The sequence below is a fragment of the Chrysemys picta genome, chromosome 17 (genome assembly GCF_011386835.1).
Source record: "Chrysemys picta bellii isolate R12L10 chromosome 17, ASM1138683v2, whole genome shotgun sequence".
Taxonomy (NCBI): domain Eukaryota; kingdom Metazoa; phylum Chordata; order Testudines; family Emydidae; genus Chrysemys; species Chrysemys picta.
The window spans coordinates 1,848,855-1,866,244 of record NC_088807.1 but is presented as its reverse complement, the minus strand read 5'-3'; the positions used below and the strand labels follow the sequence as shown (position 1 = coordinate 1,866,244).

Here is a 17,390-nt window from a genome sequence, read left to right as displayed (position 1 = left end):
GGTAGGATTAGAGAACAGTGGCTTCCTGCGGCCGCCCTGCCTTTAAGCCTTAACCCAAAGCTGACAGGGAACCCCAGATGGGCACATAATGAACTGTACGGATCGCTGGGAAAGCTACCGGCTAGATGACGAAGATCTAGAGCTGCTGGGCTTTTCAGAACAGGGCTCTTTCAAAACCTCCTAGGGGAATGAGATGCTCAATTCCCACTGAAGTTAATGGGCTTTGAAAATGCAGCCATGAGGTTTAAGTCTGCACATGCAACAGGAGGAAAGTCTGGTTTCCTATAACCCTGAGTGATGCCAGCCTGGCTGTGACTCACCTGGGCTTACCTGTTCTTCTCAGGACATCCAGCCCAACAAAAGACAACAAACTACTCACCAGCGGTACTTACGGATCCCTAGGGCACTCTAGGAAACGTCCAGAGACCAACACTTACCTTAGCCTATCTTCCCTGACCTGAAAAGCCAGGATTTAGTTGCACGGCCACTTACCTGGATACACTTTAAACAGATCAATTTCGTTCCAAAAGCTCTCTCAATATTTGGAACTGTGCGCGGTTAAGCTAAGGGGGCACTTCCTATTACTCACCACCGAGTGTTTGAACCTCATTTCTCTGGTATGGTCTTTACCGTGAGAGTTTTCCTTCAGCCCCAGACACACAACAGGTGTACGTGTACGTGCACATGGTTAACACTTCTGCAGTGCACTGGGTAAGCCTGAACGCGCCGCGCCGCCTGTTTACCGGTCACGCGCACAGGCGGACGCCAGGGAGACGGCTGGGCGAAGGCCTCTGTACCTGATCCAGGATGTAGTTGCGTTTCTTCCGGGCGGCGATCTGGATCAGGCGGTTCAGGCACTGTGTCGCTTGCTGGATGAGGACGTCCCAGCGGCCCGCGTAGTTCCGCTGGCGCCGAAGTCCCATCACCTTGAAGGAAAACACGGTACAGGGTTACGGCGCGGGGTCTGCGAGCTGCTGCGGGGTGGGCTCCTCAGCACCTCATGTGGCAGTGTTGGGAGTGGGGTCTAGTGGTTACAGCACAGGACTCCTGGGTTCCATTCTCTGCTCTGGGAGGGGAGTGGGGTTTAGTGGTTAGAACAGGGGGCTGGAGTCAGGATTTCTTGGGATTGTTTTCTGAGTTGTGGCAATGACCCCGGGGAAAGCCAATTACTTTCGATATATCATTTCCCTCATTTACATAATGAGGACAATACCCATTTCACTGTGCAGGGCGTATGAGGTCAACTCACGTGTATGAACCACTTAAAGGTTCTTGAATGAAAGGAGCGAACGATCTGCTCTAGGAAAAGGCTGAGTTGGGACCAGGAATAAGAAAGGTGTAGAGCTCCCGTCACGTCTACTACAAGAGTGACGGCTTTCCAACAGAACGATCCCCTCTGATCATCGAAAAAGGAGCAATCCGCAGAAGTGGGAGACTTAGCTATTGATGAGGGCTCATCTCTTACCCTCATCTTATCCATGATGGCGTTTGTTCCCAGAATGTTGTATTTCTTCGCTGGATTGGCAGCTGCGTGTTTTATGGCCCACGTGGTCTTGCCAGCAGCAGGTAACCCCACCATCATGAGGATCTGAAACACACATACACACAGAACGTCAGATATTGCAACAACACTGAGCGCTTCGTTCTTTCCACGCACTAATTCCAAGACCTCCTCTGACGTAGCCGGACACTTCCTCTGACACGGGGCAAAGCGAGGCAGGGAAGTGACTTTACTCAAGGTCGTGCAGGGAGCCGAACCAATGACTTTGGATTCCCAGTTTGGCACCATAACCACAAGCCCGCATTACTTTATCCTCCTCCTCCTCCTCCTCCCTGTGTATCCAGGTATTCAGAGAGTGCCCATCAACATGGTATCTGAGCTCATCCCCCCTTCACAGCTAGGAAAACCCTCACAGAGGTGCTGCAGCTGCCACGCACCGAGAGAGCTGCTCTGTCTGGATTAGAACCCCGGAGCTGCTGATTCCCAGCCGCGTGCTCAGACAGCTACACCATGCTGGAGAATCGTCATTCCTCCAGCTGACCAGAGCTGTGGTGCCCTTAAAACAAGGCAATGTTTACTAAAAGCCAACACACCTGCTTCTCTCCCTACTAGTGGCGCCACAGAGTTCCCACTGGACGAGATGCACGCCAGCCTGAGGAACTCATCGCCACGAGGGGTCACCGAATCCAAGGGTTAGCAAAACTGAGAGCAGGACTGGAGATTTACATGGCGAATGAGAACAGCAATTTAAACAAGACTGGTGGATGGAATCTAAAGCCTCCGGCCCCCCACTAGGGGTAAGTTATTTCATAATGGCAGAGTTTCCTGCCCCAAGTTCTGAAGTAGCAGATACTGGCCACTGGAGGCAGGATATTGGGGGAGATGGACCCCAGCTCAGATCTTTGGTCACAGGAATCACAGGCAGTAAAAAGCCACCGCACGCTGTCCTCCTCCATACACCCTCTAACCTTTCCCTCTGCCCACGAGACACTCGATGGTTAGGCAGCTGGCGTGCTGCTTCCACGCTGACGGGAACGGTTCACTGTTAGCCCCAGCTGTCTCTAACCTTACACTCGGATTGTAAGTGCCTCACGGCAGGAAGCGGGTGGATTATACAGCGCAACGCAAAACACCCACCTCACACTCTGCTTTACACTTTGGTCCTATGGTCCCACGGATGCGCTCGGCCAGTGGAACGTGCTGAATGAAGGTGAAGCCCGGGGGGACGGGGAAGTAAGTGTCTTCCCGCTGCCCAAAGTTGAACTCAATGGCGCAATTCTTCACCAGGACGTGGGGGAAGAGCGCCTGGCCGCCCAGCGCTTCCTTTCGTGCCCGATAAGCCACGCCCAGCCACTTCCCGTTCTTCATGAAGGACATCTCCACCTCCTCCCCACACTCAAAGTCCTAGTTACAGGGGAAGCGAGTCAGTGTAAATGCAGGGCCAGGGAGAGGGGCAAACAGCGCTAGGGACTGTCTGAACAGCACACCCCAGGGCACTATGCAAACGGGTGTTCACATCACAGCCACCCACTGAGACAGCATCCCCAGCGTCCCGGCTCTGAGCTGTTCGCAAGCACAGCTCTGGCAAGGTAATTCTCTGGGGGCCCTGCTCCAAGGTCAGCCAGCACCGAGTGAGGAAGTGACAGCTCCAGCGCGGAAGCCCAGTGCCGAGGGAGGTCGTTACCGCACTGTGGTCTGAGTAACTGTCAGGTGCTTTCTGACTTTGCCCCTAACTGAACTAGTGTGTGACTGGACACCCAGGAGGGGAGGAAGATGGGCGTGTGGAGATGCGGATTCCCAGCCCAACTTTGCAAGGAAATCCCAACCTACAGCAGGGGGCTCTCCCCTGTCACCACCTACGTTAACACTCCTGGGGGCGAACGCAGCAGTGAGCTCCGTGTCATATCTGATGCTACCTGCCCCGTCAGCATCTCGGGGGTTTAAGCTGCTTCTCTTCCCATGGGGATCTTGCAGAGGGGACAGAGGAAGTGGGCTGACTTCACCGTGAAAATGACCAGACACAGAGCGCAGTCAAACACACAAAGCAAGCAGCCTGGAAGCAGAACGCGATGCTCCTCCCTAAGCCCTCAGTTACAGTCTCAGGAGCAGGCAAAACGCAGCAGACAGAAGCTCCCTCTAGTGTCTGGACCACGGGCAGACGGGCAGTAGCAAACTCCTAGAGACCCAGTCCTTTATCTCCTGCTCACTGGTTTTAGATCCCGAGGTGCAGATTCAACCCGGCCACGGCCATGGTTACACAGACACGGTCAGGGAGCCACCCCCTAACACTGGCAGGGATGAATGACCCAGCTACATCTGGAGCAAACCAAGAGCTGTAGAAAATACCCTTGTGAGCAGTTAGTGAGGTGTTGGCAGAGTACATTATATATAAGAATATAATTGTAGAGGAGGGAAGGGGGTGGGGTTGCTGCGGTGCCTCAAAAAGAAACTATGGAAATGAAGTGACTGAACACACTTTAAAGAGCGGCACCGGTAACTCCGCAGCTCCGACAAGTCACCCGGGGCTGCGGCTGGTGGAATGCTTGGCCAGCAGGTCAGTTTCCACGCCAGGACGCACGGGAAGTGGTGCCTGCAGGAGTGGATGGGGGGCACTGGCAGCACAAGGGGGCGTCCCCTCGAAGCAGCAAGAGCCCATACTCACAACAAGGCAGGCGATGACGTCGTTCTCCGAGAACGTTTCGCCGTAGTTCTCGAATTTGCAGCTGCTGGATTTCTTCCCGGTGCCTCCGTAACCGTAGGAAAAGGGCTCTTCCCCTGAAGAGAGAGTCCAAGGGGCTCGCTTGGTCACGGCCAATTCAAACATAGGGTTGCACACGCCACTTCCTTAACCAAAGGCTAATGGAAAGGGTACAGGCCCTGCCCTGCCCTCTCAGGGTTACTGCCAGCCCTGGCTAGCTGCACATGGCTACAACGTTCCCAGCTTCAGAGCCCTGTTTCAGAGGAGAGAGAAGAGTCTCTGGGGCTAGGGCATTTTCAGTGGACGGAAAGGGCTAAGCAAGCCCCACCTCTGAGCAAGCCACCCCCTAACACTGGCAGGGATGAATGACCCGGCTACATCTGGAGCAAACCAAGAGCTGAAGAAAATACCTTCGTAAGCAGTTAGTGAGGTGTTGGCAGGGTACAGGCCTCCCACCCCATAAAGGGACACGAGCACCTGGGTGCCATGGTGACGGGGACCCAGGTGATTAGTGACATCAAAGACTTTACAAACATTTCAGTGCATCACAGAAGTACCATGATGTGTGTCTCTGGCATCGCATATGAAAAGCTGCAGCAGCCCTTACCTAACTGAGTGCTGCAAGAGTCCAGGGACCAGCCAATGCGCACCACGTGAGGATCGGGTTCTGTGGAAGGAAGGTGTTTTACAGAGATTTCTTCATTGATCTGGGGACAGAAAACAAGGTTGAAATGACCTTCACGCCCAGACAACTGGGTTCACAAAAAACCTCTTACATTTTAAAGTCAACGCCTGGAGTGGTCTGTGCAAGAACCAGGGACAGACACTTCAGAGAAGTAAATTACCAACCTAACAACCCTGTCTCATCTAGAGCCACGAACGCAAAGAGACATGCAGTAAAACGTGGCCCCAAATTCAGGGTCTGTAAAAGTCAGTGTTTCCACCAAGTTTTAAAGACTTCTCAGAGTAACAACTTTTAATAACACTGGTCTACAATTTTTGAGAAGTCGTCTGCTTCAGAGATAAAATGTGCTATTTATTATGTATTTTGATGTGCTGAATTCAAATATGACAATTAAAACAACTGATTGGCTACTGTTTCTAAGATATTTAAGTTTTATGTCTATGTATACTGTGTAGATAGTAGAGTTTTAATCATAAATTGTAAACCTAGGTCTTTTCATGTGTTTATGATTGCTTTACATGATAATATTTCACCTGTCCTGTTTATATAACACTTTAAAAATCAGCAAAAGGGTTATATAAATAAAATGTATTATGAAACAAAAGGCAAAAAACTATTATGTACATAGTTTAGTCCTATTCAGTGTCTACTCGGCACTTCTTGGCTTGTCTCTTGTATTCATTAAATGGAGCATCTCTTGTCACTGTCCAGCAATAGACTGCAAGCATTGATGGGCTCCATTTGCCCTGATAGCGTTTCTCCATTGTTGCAATGTCCTGGTGAAATCGCTCGCCGTGCCCGTCGCTCACTGCTCCGCAGTTCGGTGGAAAAAAAATCTAGATGAGAGTGCAAAAAATGTATCTTTAATGACATGTTGCAACCAAGGCTTTTGTATGCCTTGAGGAGGTTTTCCACCAACAACCTGTAGTTGTCTGCCTTGTTGTTTCAGAGAAAATGTATTGCCACTAACTGGAAGGCTTTCCATGCTGTCTTTTCCTTGCCACGCAGTGCATGGTCAAATGCATCATCTCGAAGAAGTTCATGAATCTGAGGACCAACAAAGACACCTTCCTTTATCTTAGCTTCACTTAACCTTGGAAATTTTCCACAGAGGTACTTGAAAGCTGCTTGTGTTTTGTCAATGGCCTTGACAAAATTCTTCATCAGACCCAGCTTGATGTGTAAGAGTGGTAACAAAATCTTCCTTGATTCAACAAGTGGTGGATGCTGAACACTTTTCCTCCCAGGCGCCAATGACTGTCGGAGTGGCCAATCTTTCTTGATGTAGTGGGAATCTCTTGCACGACTATCCCATTTGCAGAGAAAACAGCAGTACTTTGTGTATCCAGTCTGCAGACCAAGCAAGAGATCAACATCCTTCAAATCGCCACAAAGCTGCCACTGATGTTGGTCATAGTTTATGCTCCTCAAAAGTTGTTTCATGTTGTCATAGGTTTCCTTCATATGGACTGCATGACCAACTGGAATTGATGGCAAAACATTGCCATTATGCAGTAAAACAGCTTTAAGACTCATCTTTGATGAATCAATGAACAGTCTCCACTCATCTGGATCGTGAACGATGTTGAGGGCTGCCATCACACCATCGATGCTGTTGCAGGCTACAAGATCACCTTCCATGAAGAAGAATGGGACAAGATCCTTTTGACGGTCACAGAACATGGAAACCCTAACATCACCTGCCAGGAGATTCCGCTGCTGTAGTCTGGAGCCCAACAGCTCTGCCTTACTCTTGGGTAGTTTCAAATCCCTGACAAGGTCATTCAGTTCACCTTGTGTTATGAGGTGTGGTTCAGAGGAGGAGGATGAGAGACAATGTGGGTCCTGTGACATTGATGGTTCAGGACCAGAAGTTTCATCCTCTTCCTCGTCTGACTCAAGTGAGAATGATTCTGGTGCATCAGGAAGCGGCAGTCCTTCTCCGTGGGGTACTGGGCGTATAGCTGATGGAATGTTTGGATAATGCACAGTCCATTTTTTCTTCTTTGACACACCTTTCCCAACTGGAGGCACCATGCAGAAGTAACAATTGCTGGTATGATCTGTTGGCTCTCTCCAAATCATTGGCACTGCAAAAGGCATAGATTTCCTTTTCCTGTTCAACCACTGGCGAAGATTTGTTGCACAAGTGTTGCAGCATATGTGTGGGGCCCACCTCTTGTCCTGATCTCCAGTTTTGCAGCCAAAATAAAGGTGATAGGCTTTCTTAACCATAGTGGTTATACTGCGCTTTTGTGATGCAAAAGTCACTTCACCACAAATGTAGCAGAAGTTATCTGCACTGTTCACACAAGTACGAGGCATCTCTGCTCACTTTGGCTAAACAGAAATGTGTCCCTTTGCAAAATCAAACACTGACAAATAAGAGAGCACGACACTGTATGATTTCTAGAGCTGCTATAGGGCAATTTGTTCAGCAGAGTGATGTAAGCTTCGTTATGATTGCATCATCCATGACTTCTAGGAATAACATGATGCAATTCATATCATGTATGACACAATACCAGCTTCAGATTGCATCATTCATTGTTTTGCCTAAAAAGCAAGTACTGTCCAAACCCAGTCATAGATTTATTCATAGATCCAGTCAAAGATGTATTTTAGTCATTTCTGGTTTAAATTGAGATCCCTTCCCTTTATAACTCACTTATCCTCCGCCATTCCCAAGTCAAGGGTCGTATATATTGACCCAATAGCATATCTTGAAAACTAGAGCCAATCAACAATTTTAAGCATCATTTTCGTTCTCAGTGACCCAGAATTAGTCAAGTTTGACTACATTTATTTCAGAAGCATTTTGGTAATCAATGGTTCCCCGGAGCATCTGCAATGGGGTCACTGAACCATTGTGCTAGTACGTGATTTCTCCACCCCTGGGTTGCGACCCCCAAGGCACTGAATGTTTTATTACAATCCAAAGCAAAGAAAATCTCACCCACGCTTCACACTCTGTGACTTTTCAAGGTAATGTGTTCTGGGTCAAGCCCTCGAAACACACTAAAACGTGGGGCTGGAAGGGACTTCAAGAGGACATCTAGTCCAGCCCCACACCAGTATAACTAGAATCGTTGTCACGGACGCTCTTACGGTAAATGGAAAGGGTGTGTGCGCGAAAACTGACTTAGAATAAAGGGCTGTTAATGTGAAAAGGCTGAAAAACAAGGTACTAGTACACCAGAGCCTAATAATAAAACAGAAATGAACGAGAAACTGACGAGGCTATTTTCACAGCCCAAGCTGAGGGACGCACAAGATGAAACGCTGAAAGCTTTTTAAAAACCATGGGTTTGTTACATAACATTGGTGAGGAAATTTGAACCCACCTTAGTGACGCAGTAAGTAACATTTTGCAATTGTACTTTTAAAAAAGCTTTATAACTCTCTCAGCTCTGGGAGAAGTTCCTATTAGCCTCATCTGTAAGGTGAAGCAACGCTCAGTGCTGTCAGTGGCAGAGCAGAGATTAAAACCCAGGTGTCCTAGCTCCTGTATTCGTGATCTCTTCCCCAGATTTCTGTTAAGAAGCTTTAACGGACCACAGCTGAGAGAGGCCAGCAGCCTGGATTACTGGAAAGAATTCTCTGTGTTACATGAAGCAGCACTAAGGAACTGGCTAAAGGCATGACTTGAGTTAAGCTGACGTTTGTAAGTTTCCAGTTTACTAATTGGAAATTTTCTGCCCAGCTCCAGACTGAGAGACAAATGGGGGGACCGTGCTTTGTGTTACCACTAAGGCTCATGAAATCAGCTACCAAGGGTGACAGGAAATGAGAACTCCTTGTAGGTAACTGGGCGAGGTGTTTTCCTACTGTTTCAATTCACGAATCCCAGTGCAGACGGTCTGGCCTGACAGATCGCACACGGCGTTCCCGAGTGAGTGTGGGGAGGTACGGGTGCATGCACAGCTCTTCTGGGAAAGATTCTTGTTTCCTGCTCCAACCAGTTTTAGAGGTTTTTGCTTCCAGCTGTGTGGAGTGGAACTACGCAGAGCCCGGAAGCGAAAAGAGAGCTCTGCTACAGAAGTGGTCGGGTAGCCCGATCAACCAGGGGTCAGACTGGAAAGAGCACCAAAGCTTTCCCATGTTACAACCACAATCCAAAGGCTGTCCACTTATGACCCGAAACAAGAGGCCAGACTGGACAGGTCTTCAGCCGGCCATCCCTCCCCATGCACACATGCTATGATCTGCAGTGAAACAGTCAGCACTGACATTCAGTGCATCACTAGGCATCAGAGTTAACACCAAACCGAAATGAACAAAGACGGTCATCTCTTTAAAGCTACTGCCTCAGGCTCTCCGCCCAAGCCCGAAGACGGCCCTGCACCGATTTCCATTTTAGTCATGTGAAGTGCTAAGCAACTTGCACTTTCAATTTTTTTTTTAGAAACTTTAGAAAAATGAAGGTATAGATTCAGGAGGACAAGATACAGCTGCCAGCGAAAGACTCCCAGGTCACCAAGTCATTGCAAGATGACCCAATTGACCTCTGCCTGAGGGATACGGCTAGACTGAAGTCACTAGCCCCACAACAGGAGTGGAGGGATTTCAGTCTGACCATCTTAAAAAGGAAGCCAACGTTGCTGATTATGCCACTTGCATGGAAAAAAGAGGGTTTGCTGCTTCAGCTGATAAAACAAGAGGATTTAATGGTCACCATCAGTGAATTGGGCACCTCCATGGAAAAAGGAGACCCGGGTTAAAGGATAGACATTCCTCTCCAACCGGAAGGAGTTGAATTGAATCTGTGTTGTTACTCCACAGTCCCTGTCTCTGCTCAGAAGGAAGGCTACGTAGGCTGCAATGAAAACAGGCGTGAAGCGTACACATGGAGATTATGATTTCATCTTACTCTTTCCCCTTGGTGAAGCTGGATATTCAGACGAGTCGTTCGGAACCTATTTGCTGTTAGTCCTATTCATGGCTAAGCCCTGTTTCCTGCTGGAAATGCTCCCAAATCCAACTCTCTTTCCCCACTGGAAGATCCCTAGCACATGAAATGTGAAGTTACCATTCACGGTGACTTACATGTTGCTAGCGGCAACACGCGGCTCTTACCTTCATCTCGTAGCAGACTCGCCCTTGCCTCACTCCGTAGGTAGCTCGGGCGCCTGACCACAGATAAGCAAAGCCTTCTATGGTCAGTGGGTAGCCGCTGTATCGGTCCCTGGCGACTTTGAAATGCAGGTCGCAATTATCTAGAGGACAAGGAGGTCTGGTTATTAACTGGAACAATATGGAGGCGATCAGTGCACTAGACTGGCTAAGAACCGCACACCACCTTCTATGCCTTTACCATAATACAGTAAAAGCCCTATTCTTGGCGTTCCCCCACTCCCCTACCTGCCTGTCTGTCTCATCCACCTGTTACACCTTGTCTTAGCACAAGGAGGAGCTTGGGTTATGAATTGTGTGGGGCAGGAACGGTCATTTACTCTATGTTTGCCGCATGCCTAGCACAGCTGGGCCTTTCAGTTCAATTCCCAGATCCAGCACAAGTTGTTTTGTCTCTCTCTACCTCAGATCCCGTCCGTAAGACGGGGATAACGGAAGGGCCTATACCTATCTTGCACCCCCTGCCTCACCAGACTGGCGGGGGGATCAATACGTTGCAGAACGTGAGACGCTCAGGTACTACCATGCTAGGGGCCAGATAAGGACAAGAGAGATGATGACATCTGAAAAATAAACAAGGGAGCAGGAAAGATCTTTAGTCAGACGTAAAAGCTGTGTTCATTAACACTGTTTAATTAAAACAGGAAGGAATTCAGGGAAATCCTCAGACTACATGATCACAGTTGTCCCTTCTGGCCTTGGACTCTATGAATTCCAATGCGTAAGCACTACAGAGAAAGGCAGTCTTTGTTAAAGGCACAATAGCCCTGCCCCCCAGTTATGGGGAGAGAAAGCTGCCAGTATACCTCTGGGACCCCTAAGAGTCCTCCAGTCAAACCAGAGAAGTCTAGTCTTGCTGTCCTGGATAATTTTCAAGTTGAGAAGAGGCAGGAAGGAGACCCCCACGTAAAGGTATTTGGGGTGCACCCACGTAAAGGTATTTAGGGTGCAGGGTGCCACCATTCTCTGCCCCCTGCACTCACATGTATCAATGGCCACTAGCGTCTCATCAAACTCTTCTTCATCGTCTTCTGCCGGAGGCTGAGGCGATCGGCCCCTAGAACAAAAACACCAAGGCACCAACATGACTCATGTGTCACCCAGCAAGGCAGAGCTTTGGGGACAAAGACCAGCAAGTAAGGTGGGAAGAAGGAACTGTCAGGCTTTCACTGGGACAGATATGTTTGCATTTGCAACCAGAGACTCCTACTAGAAAAGCAAAGGTGAAGAGGCTCTCCGGGAACGTTTGACAGCGACCCTTTTCCCCACCACTGAAAGCTTCCAGGTTTCCATCACGGGATGTTACATTAGGCCCTGCATCTGGTAGAGTTACTGACCCTGTACAAACTGCTTGTAACAAACCACCAGATCAGAATGGTGAAACTGACACACCGTTGCCAATAACCGCACAAGCTGTGGGGAACACAGAACCAGACCTGTTCTTAAAACACACATGAACTCTGACCAAGACTGAATGGAAACAATTTCATATGGACAATCACTTTCTTAAATACAAGCAGGCTTGGCAGAACTGGATTTTTATGGTTTATCATTTTGACGGATAATATAGTTGCTTTTAACTTTTTTATGTATTTAAAATTTCACAGTTGAAGGAAATTCTGGAGGGTTAGGCAACAGGGGCATCAGACAATTATTATTTAATAACAGCAGACACTGGGATGCAAAAAGTTAAAGCTTTTATAAAGTTATACCTTTATCGTCAAAATATACCCAATAAACAACCTGAAATCAAACGCGTAAGTTCTCAAGCAGCGTTTTTCTCACTTTGCCCATCTTGATGATCAACGGACCTTTTTTTTTCCCCGTTTGTGTGTGTTCGAAGAAATCAATCTTTACCAACTGACAAAAATCTAACCCTTCCAAGCCTAAATACAAGGGAGAACCTGCCACAAACCAGGAAGAGCTGAAAGTTCTAACAGGAGATACCACCTTATAATTCTTATTTCAAGTTAGGTGAACACTCACTCACATGCAGCATGTGTTATTTTGCCTCTCTAACACTTCCTTTGAGGATGATCTCAAAGCTCTTTAGGGAGGTGATTTCTGAAAAGCTCCTAAGGGATTTAGGAACACGCCCCACTGAAAGGCATGGGGAGCTGCGTGCCTAAGTCTCTGGCTCTTTTGAAAGTTCTCCCCGTTAAGCATTAATGACGCTCCATAGCACCCGCATGAAGCTATGTATGATTCCAGTTTTATGCAGGGGAAACAAAGTTAAGTGACTTGCCCTCAGTTATACAGGAAGTCAGTGGAAGGGTCCCCTCTAAACGCCCCATCTCCTAACTCCCAGTTCTGAGATTTAAACATGAGGTAATTCTTCCTCTCTGCTACTGCGCAAAATTAAAAGCCACATTGAAAAAAAGTCAATTGGAATGAGGTCCCAGAGCCAGATTACCGTCTGCCATTAACACCCTGCTTTATGGGGGACATTACACACCGTGAGACCCGTATTCTTTGCGATAACGGCCGTGCCAGGGGGCTCACTGTGCTGGAGTATTCACAAGCAATAAAGCCCAAACCCTTAGATCTCACTAGAGCACTTTACATCCCTAGGTCTCAAAGCGCCTTACAAAGGACGTCACTATCATTATCTCCATTGTACAAAGGAGGAAACTGAGGCACGGGGAGGCATGACTGACCCAAGGACACCCAGACATCCAGTGGCAGAGCTAGGAACAGAAGAACCCAGGATCCCCGAGTCCCAGTCCAGTGCTCTACCCACTAGGTCACACTGCTTCCCCAATGACCAAAAATGTTCAAGCATGAAGTGAAAGTGAAAGTGAATGGCTGGCTTTGGCAAAATCCTCGACAGACCCAACAAGTTACGCTCCCAGCTCTTCCTAAACCCAGCTTCTAGGACTCTCCTTAGCTCCTGGCCCAGGAATAAACATCTTTAACCGCAGTAAGCGAGAGACTCCGCAAGCTCACCTCTTATCTTCCCGGTGTTCGTAATACCCTCGCCCTCGCTGCTCTTCATAAGGTCTCTTGCGGCTCTGTGGCTGCTGTTGCTGCTGTCTGGGCTGAGATGGATCAGGCGCATTGTAGCCAGGAGTGGGGGCGCTGTAGCCAGAGCTGGGGGCACCGTAACTGGAGGTGTTGTAGCCAGAGGAGGGTGCATTGTAGCTAGGGGCATTGTAGCCAGAAGCCGGCATGTTATAGCCAGGAGCTGGCACATTATAGCCAGGAGCTGGTTCTTCTTGCTTTACTTCTGTCTTCATCTCTGCATTCAAAACAGGCAGTGAGATTAAAATATTCCAGTCCCCCATGACAAGACAAGGACCCCTCTGCCTTTACTGAGAGCTGCTCAGTGCTAACAAACCCCACCACCACTCCCCAGGCTATTTTTGCTATGATAATTCATCCTTTCCCCCCAGTGTGATTAAAAGGGATTAGTTTACAGGGCTCCATTTTTTCCCCTATTCCTAATCGCATGTTCAGGATCAGTCCTTGGCAGGATACTGGTCCCAAATTATTTCTAGCCCTATTAGGCTGCAAAATACGGCAACCTTGGGGGATGACAGCAAGCAAGCTGGGGATCAGAGAGATGTCATTTTAAGGCCCGATGTCTTGTGATCTTTTTGGCAGCAATACATTCAGCTGTTGTACCCCAGTGGGAATCAAAATCACAGCTTTCCCAGGGGGGCAGAAATCGTTTCTAGCCTTGAACAACCACAAAAAGCTGGACCATAAATGCACCACTGATCTATAGCTAGGGTTTTGGAGAGCTGTCTAAGAACAGGCTATTTCAAGTCTCAGACGTCAGATCAGTGTAGCTTCCGTCCCTCGACGCTGCCTTTTGAGTGCTTGTCAGACTGAAACCAGTTCTTTGATTACACTACACAATGGGGCGATACAACCGCAAACCCCTATCAAAGCCTTACGTAGAATGGGGACGGGAGGGGAAGAGAACCAAAGAAAACTTCCTTCTTCCGGTAGGGACTGATCCACCAACAAAGGAGAGCTCTGGGCACCACAGAGACTTAAGGCAGTAATTACACGCCCATTCGTTAGAATCTTACTTTTCAAAGAGTTTTGCTGATCAGGCCAACTTTAAAATGAACATTACCTGAGTGTAAGACCGGACGCTCATGGTCTAGAGATCTCCTCTCGTACTTGGATTCGTTCTCCTGTTTAATATTGCAGTGCTCGAAGGACTGATAACCCTGGGGGTCATTCTGATGAGTATTGTTGTCGACACCATCTTCAAACAGAAACAGGCATGCATTAAGGCCGTTACTTACAACGGACTGTAACTAGAATGTGCAGAGGAAAACTGAGCTTCGCATTTTATCAACAGGGAATTGGTCCCTGCAACTATTGGGACCTATGCAACAAAGACTAACAGGCCTGGCACCCAGCGCTCTCAGAAAGCTTTCATGAAGGCAAAGAAGCCAACCACTTGTTCACTGCAAAAAAGTCGTGCGTTTCAGTCACAAAACTTTTCCAATGGAAACAACCCAGTTTCCACTAAAAACAACAAAACCCTGAAATCCCAGAGTTAGGCGAGTCTACACTCCAGCAAACAATGACAGACACAACACTTCCCACATGTGTAGTATTAACCTGCGACCCTCATGTCTAGCGTTGTAACCAGCAGGGCTGATAACTTGTGATTTACTTTCCAAGATCCACAAAGAGTGAAAGTGAAAGTGGCCAGGGAGGCAACACCACCTTCCAGGGGAAATGCAAAACAGCCAATTTTGGTGATCTGCTCAGAGGCCATCAAACAAATTCAGCAATGATATAGCAAGAGCATCTCAGTGCAGAACCTAAGCAAACCAGTGGCTCATTCCCTTTCACAGCATGAGGAGGTATCTTAGCAAGTTACACGGAAATACTGCACGCCAGAGAAGCACAGAACCTGTACGAGATGCGCCATTATTAAGGATAAAAGCACGCCTCAAAGGGCTGTTAGCAAGTAAACAAACTGCCCAAGGAGACATGTTTCCAAGCACCAGAGATTTAGGGAGCTTCCTGCGCGTGATCTGAAGTGTAATATAGTAAAACGGTAAGATGACTAGCGAGTCCAGACCCATACATACGCCCAATGCAGAACCCCTGAGGGGCAGTTCAGTTTCTGTCTTTTAAATTCAGTCTGTTGCATAAAACAGAACGGATCAAATATATTACCCAGACATCTGCGCACTTGCACATGCAGCTCCTCCAGCCGTACGTTCGCACCAAGAAGGAATATTAGGCCAGCAAAAAGCAGTGGAGAACAGACTAGACGTCGTTCTACAGCACCTGCCAACACCAATTCTACGACCAGAGCAGACCCTAACCCCTGGTGAATGGGGGGAAAGCTGACAGAAGTCTGACTCTAGAGGATGTCTCATCAGGGTCTCTCAACGAACGGGCTGGCAGGATTCCCATCTGCCAAAATCCATCAACAAGACAACAAAACGAGGAACTACTCTGGCAAGGAGCTGACCAAAAAAAACCAATCGTGTGGTGCAACAGATAAGCATCCGCAGCTGGCAGAAGGATGCAACGTTTCCTCATTGGGGCGCGGGGGTCTATCGGGTAGATCTACACACTTTCTCTGCGACACCTCCACCTCAGGACAAGATGGGTGGGCCTCGCTGGTTGTGTCAGAACCCAGGCGTCCCGACTCGCTGTGGCCGTGGCCCCTGCTCTAACCACTAGGCGCTCACGCCCTGGGGCTGGGTTAGCACATCCCACCTGCCAAGCGGGGCCCGGGGAGAACACGCGTGTTCCCAACCGCCGCGGTGGAGACGCCCGGCCCATTGCAGAGACCGGCGCAGCTCTCCTGGCAGTGACCTCAGATGACACCAGCGGGCAGAGCTCCCGCCAGTCTCACCAGCGGCACGAGCCGCAGGGGCCTCGGGACTGTGACGCCGACGTGCCCCCGGTGCGGTCCCCTGGGGACAGGGTGACCAGACGTCCCCATTGTACAGGGACAGTCCCGACTTTGGGTCTTTTTCTTATATAGGCTCCTATTACCCCCCACCCCCTGCCCTGATTTTTGACACTTGATGTCTGGTGACCCGACCCGGGGACTTTAGTAACCGGTCGCCCGCACCCGACAGAGCGACGCCGTCAGTGCGGGCCAGGCCCTGGACTCGGGGTGCCTGTTACCCCGCCGACCCCCCCCCGGGCCCCCGCATCACCCCACCGACCCTACCCTGGGCCTCCGTGTTACCCCGCCGAACCCCCCACCGACCCCCGCGTTACCCCGCCGACCCCCCCCCACATTACCCCGCCGACCCCCCATGGGCCCCTGCGTTACCTCGCCGACCCCCACCCGGACCCCCGCATCACCCCACCGACCCTACCCCGGACCCCCGCGTTACCCCGCCGACACCCCCCCCCACATTACCCCGCCGACCCCCCATGGGCCCCCACGTTACCCGGCCGACCCCCCCCGAACCCCCCACATGACCCCACGTTACCCCCCCCCGGGCCCCCGCCGACCCCCCGCGTCACAACGCCGACCCCCCCCAGGCCCCCGTGTTACCTCGCCGACCCCCCCCCCGGGGCCTCGCATCACCCCGCAGACCCCCCCCCGACCCCCCCACATGACCCCGCGTTACCCCCCCCGGGCCCCCACGTGATCCCGCTGACCCCCCCCACATTACCCCGCCGACCCCCCCCCCCGGACCCCCGCGTTACCCCGCCGACCCCCCCCGTCACCACCCCCCCCCGGGCCCCCACGGCCCCGCCCCCCCCCCGGGCCGTCGCTGACACCGGGCGGGGGGAGGGGGGGAAGAGGCGCGACACGCGGGTGAGGGGCGGGGCCGGGCCCCCCCCAGCGCAGCTCCCCCCCGGGCCCCGCCCCTCACAGTGTCCGTCGGGCGCCTGGTCCCCGCCGCCGGCCCCGGGCCCCCGCCGGGCCTCCTCGGCCTCCAGCGCCGCCTGCAGCCGCTCGGCCAGCTCGGCCTTCAGCCCGCGCGTGTCCAGGCCGCGCCGGCCCAGCTCCTCCTTCAGCTCGTTCACCCGCAGCCGCCGCACGTCCATGGCGCCGCCCGCGCCCCGGCCCCGCTCAGAGCCCCGCGCTGGGCCGCGGCTGCCCGGCCATCGGCTCAAAATGGCCGCCATCGCCCTCCTCCCGGCCCCGCGCCGCGCCGCCGTGCCACGGGGCCGCGGATTGGCCGAGCGCCCCGCGCCGCGATGCAAGGCCGCTTCTGATTGGGTAGCAGCCGCCCCGCTCCTCTCGCCTCCCTCGTCGCCCGTCTCCCGCTCACGCTTCATTTGTGAGGGGAGCTCCCATTGGCCAAAGGTAGAGAGGGCGTTGGAACGGGCCTTGCCATTGGCGGGAGGCCGCTTCCCTCGTGAGTCAATCAAACGGAGCCTCGAGGGCGTGAAGGATAGGCTTGATGGACAGCTGAAAGGGC

The 17,390-nt window shown here is 50.9% G+C and overlaps 1 protein-coding gene across 1 annotated transcript in view; it reads right to left on the bottom strand.

Annotated features, from left to right (window-relative positions):
* Positions 1-17,115, bottom strand: part of HNRNPUL1 (heterogeneous nuclear ribonucleoprotein U like 1) — a 28,005-nt gene extending 10,890 nt beyond the window's left edge. Inside the window, exons 1-10 of the mRNA XM_024114188.3 lie at positions 16,839-17,115; positions 14,102-14,236; positions 12,964-13,255; positions 11,001-11,074; positions 9,961-10,100; positions 4,807-4,906; positions 4,164-4,276; positions 2,639-2,905; positions 1,466-1,588; positions 798-926 (exon numbers count right to left, since the gene is read on the bottom strand). Of these exons, the coding sequence (XP_023969956.3) occupies positions 798-926; positions 1,466-1,588; positions 2,639-2,905; positions 4,164-4,276; positions 4,807-4,906; positions 9,961-10,100; positions 11,001-11,074; positions 12,964-13,255; positions 14,102-14,236; positions 16,839-17,094 (1,629 nt within the window). The 5' untranslated portion in view covers positions 17,095-17,115. The remainder of the gene's footprint in view (positions 1-797; positions 927-1,465; positions 1,589-2,638; positions 2,906-4,163; positions 4,277-4,806; positions 4,907-9,960; positions 10,101-11,000; positions 11,075-12,963; positions 13,256-14,101; positions 14,237-16,838) is intronic.
* Between the last annotated feature and the right edge of the window lie 275 nt (positions 17,116-17,390).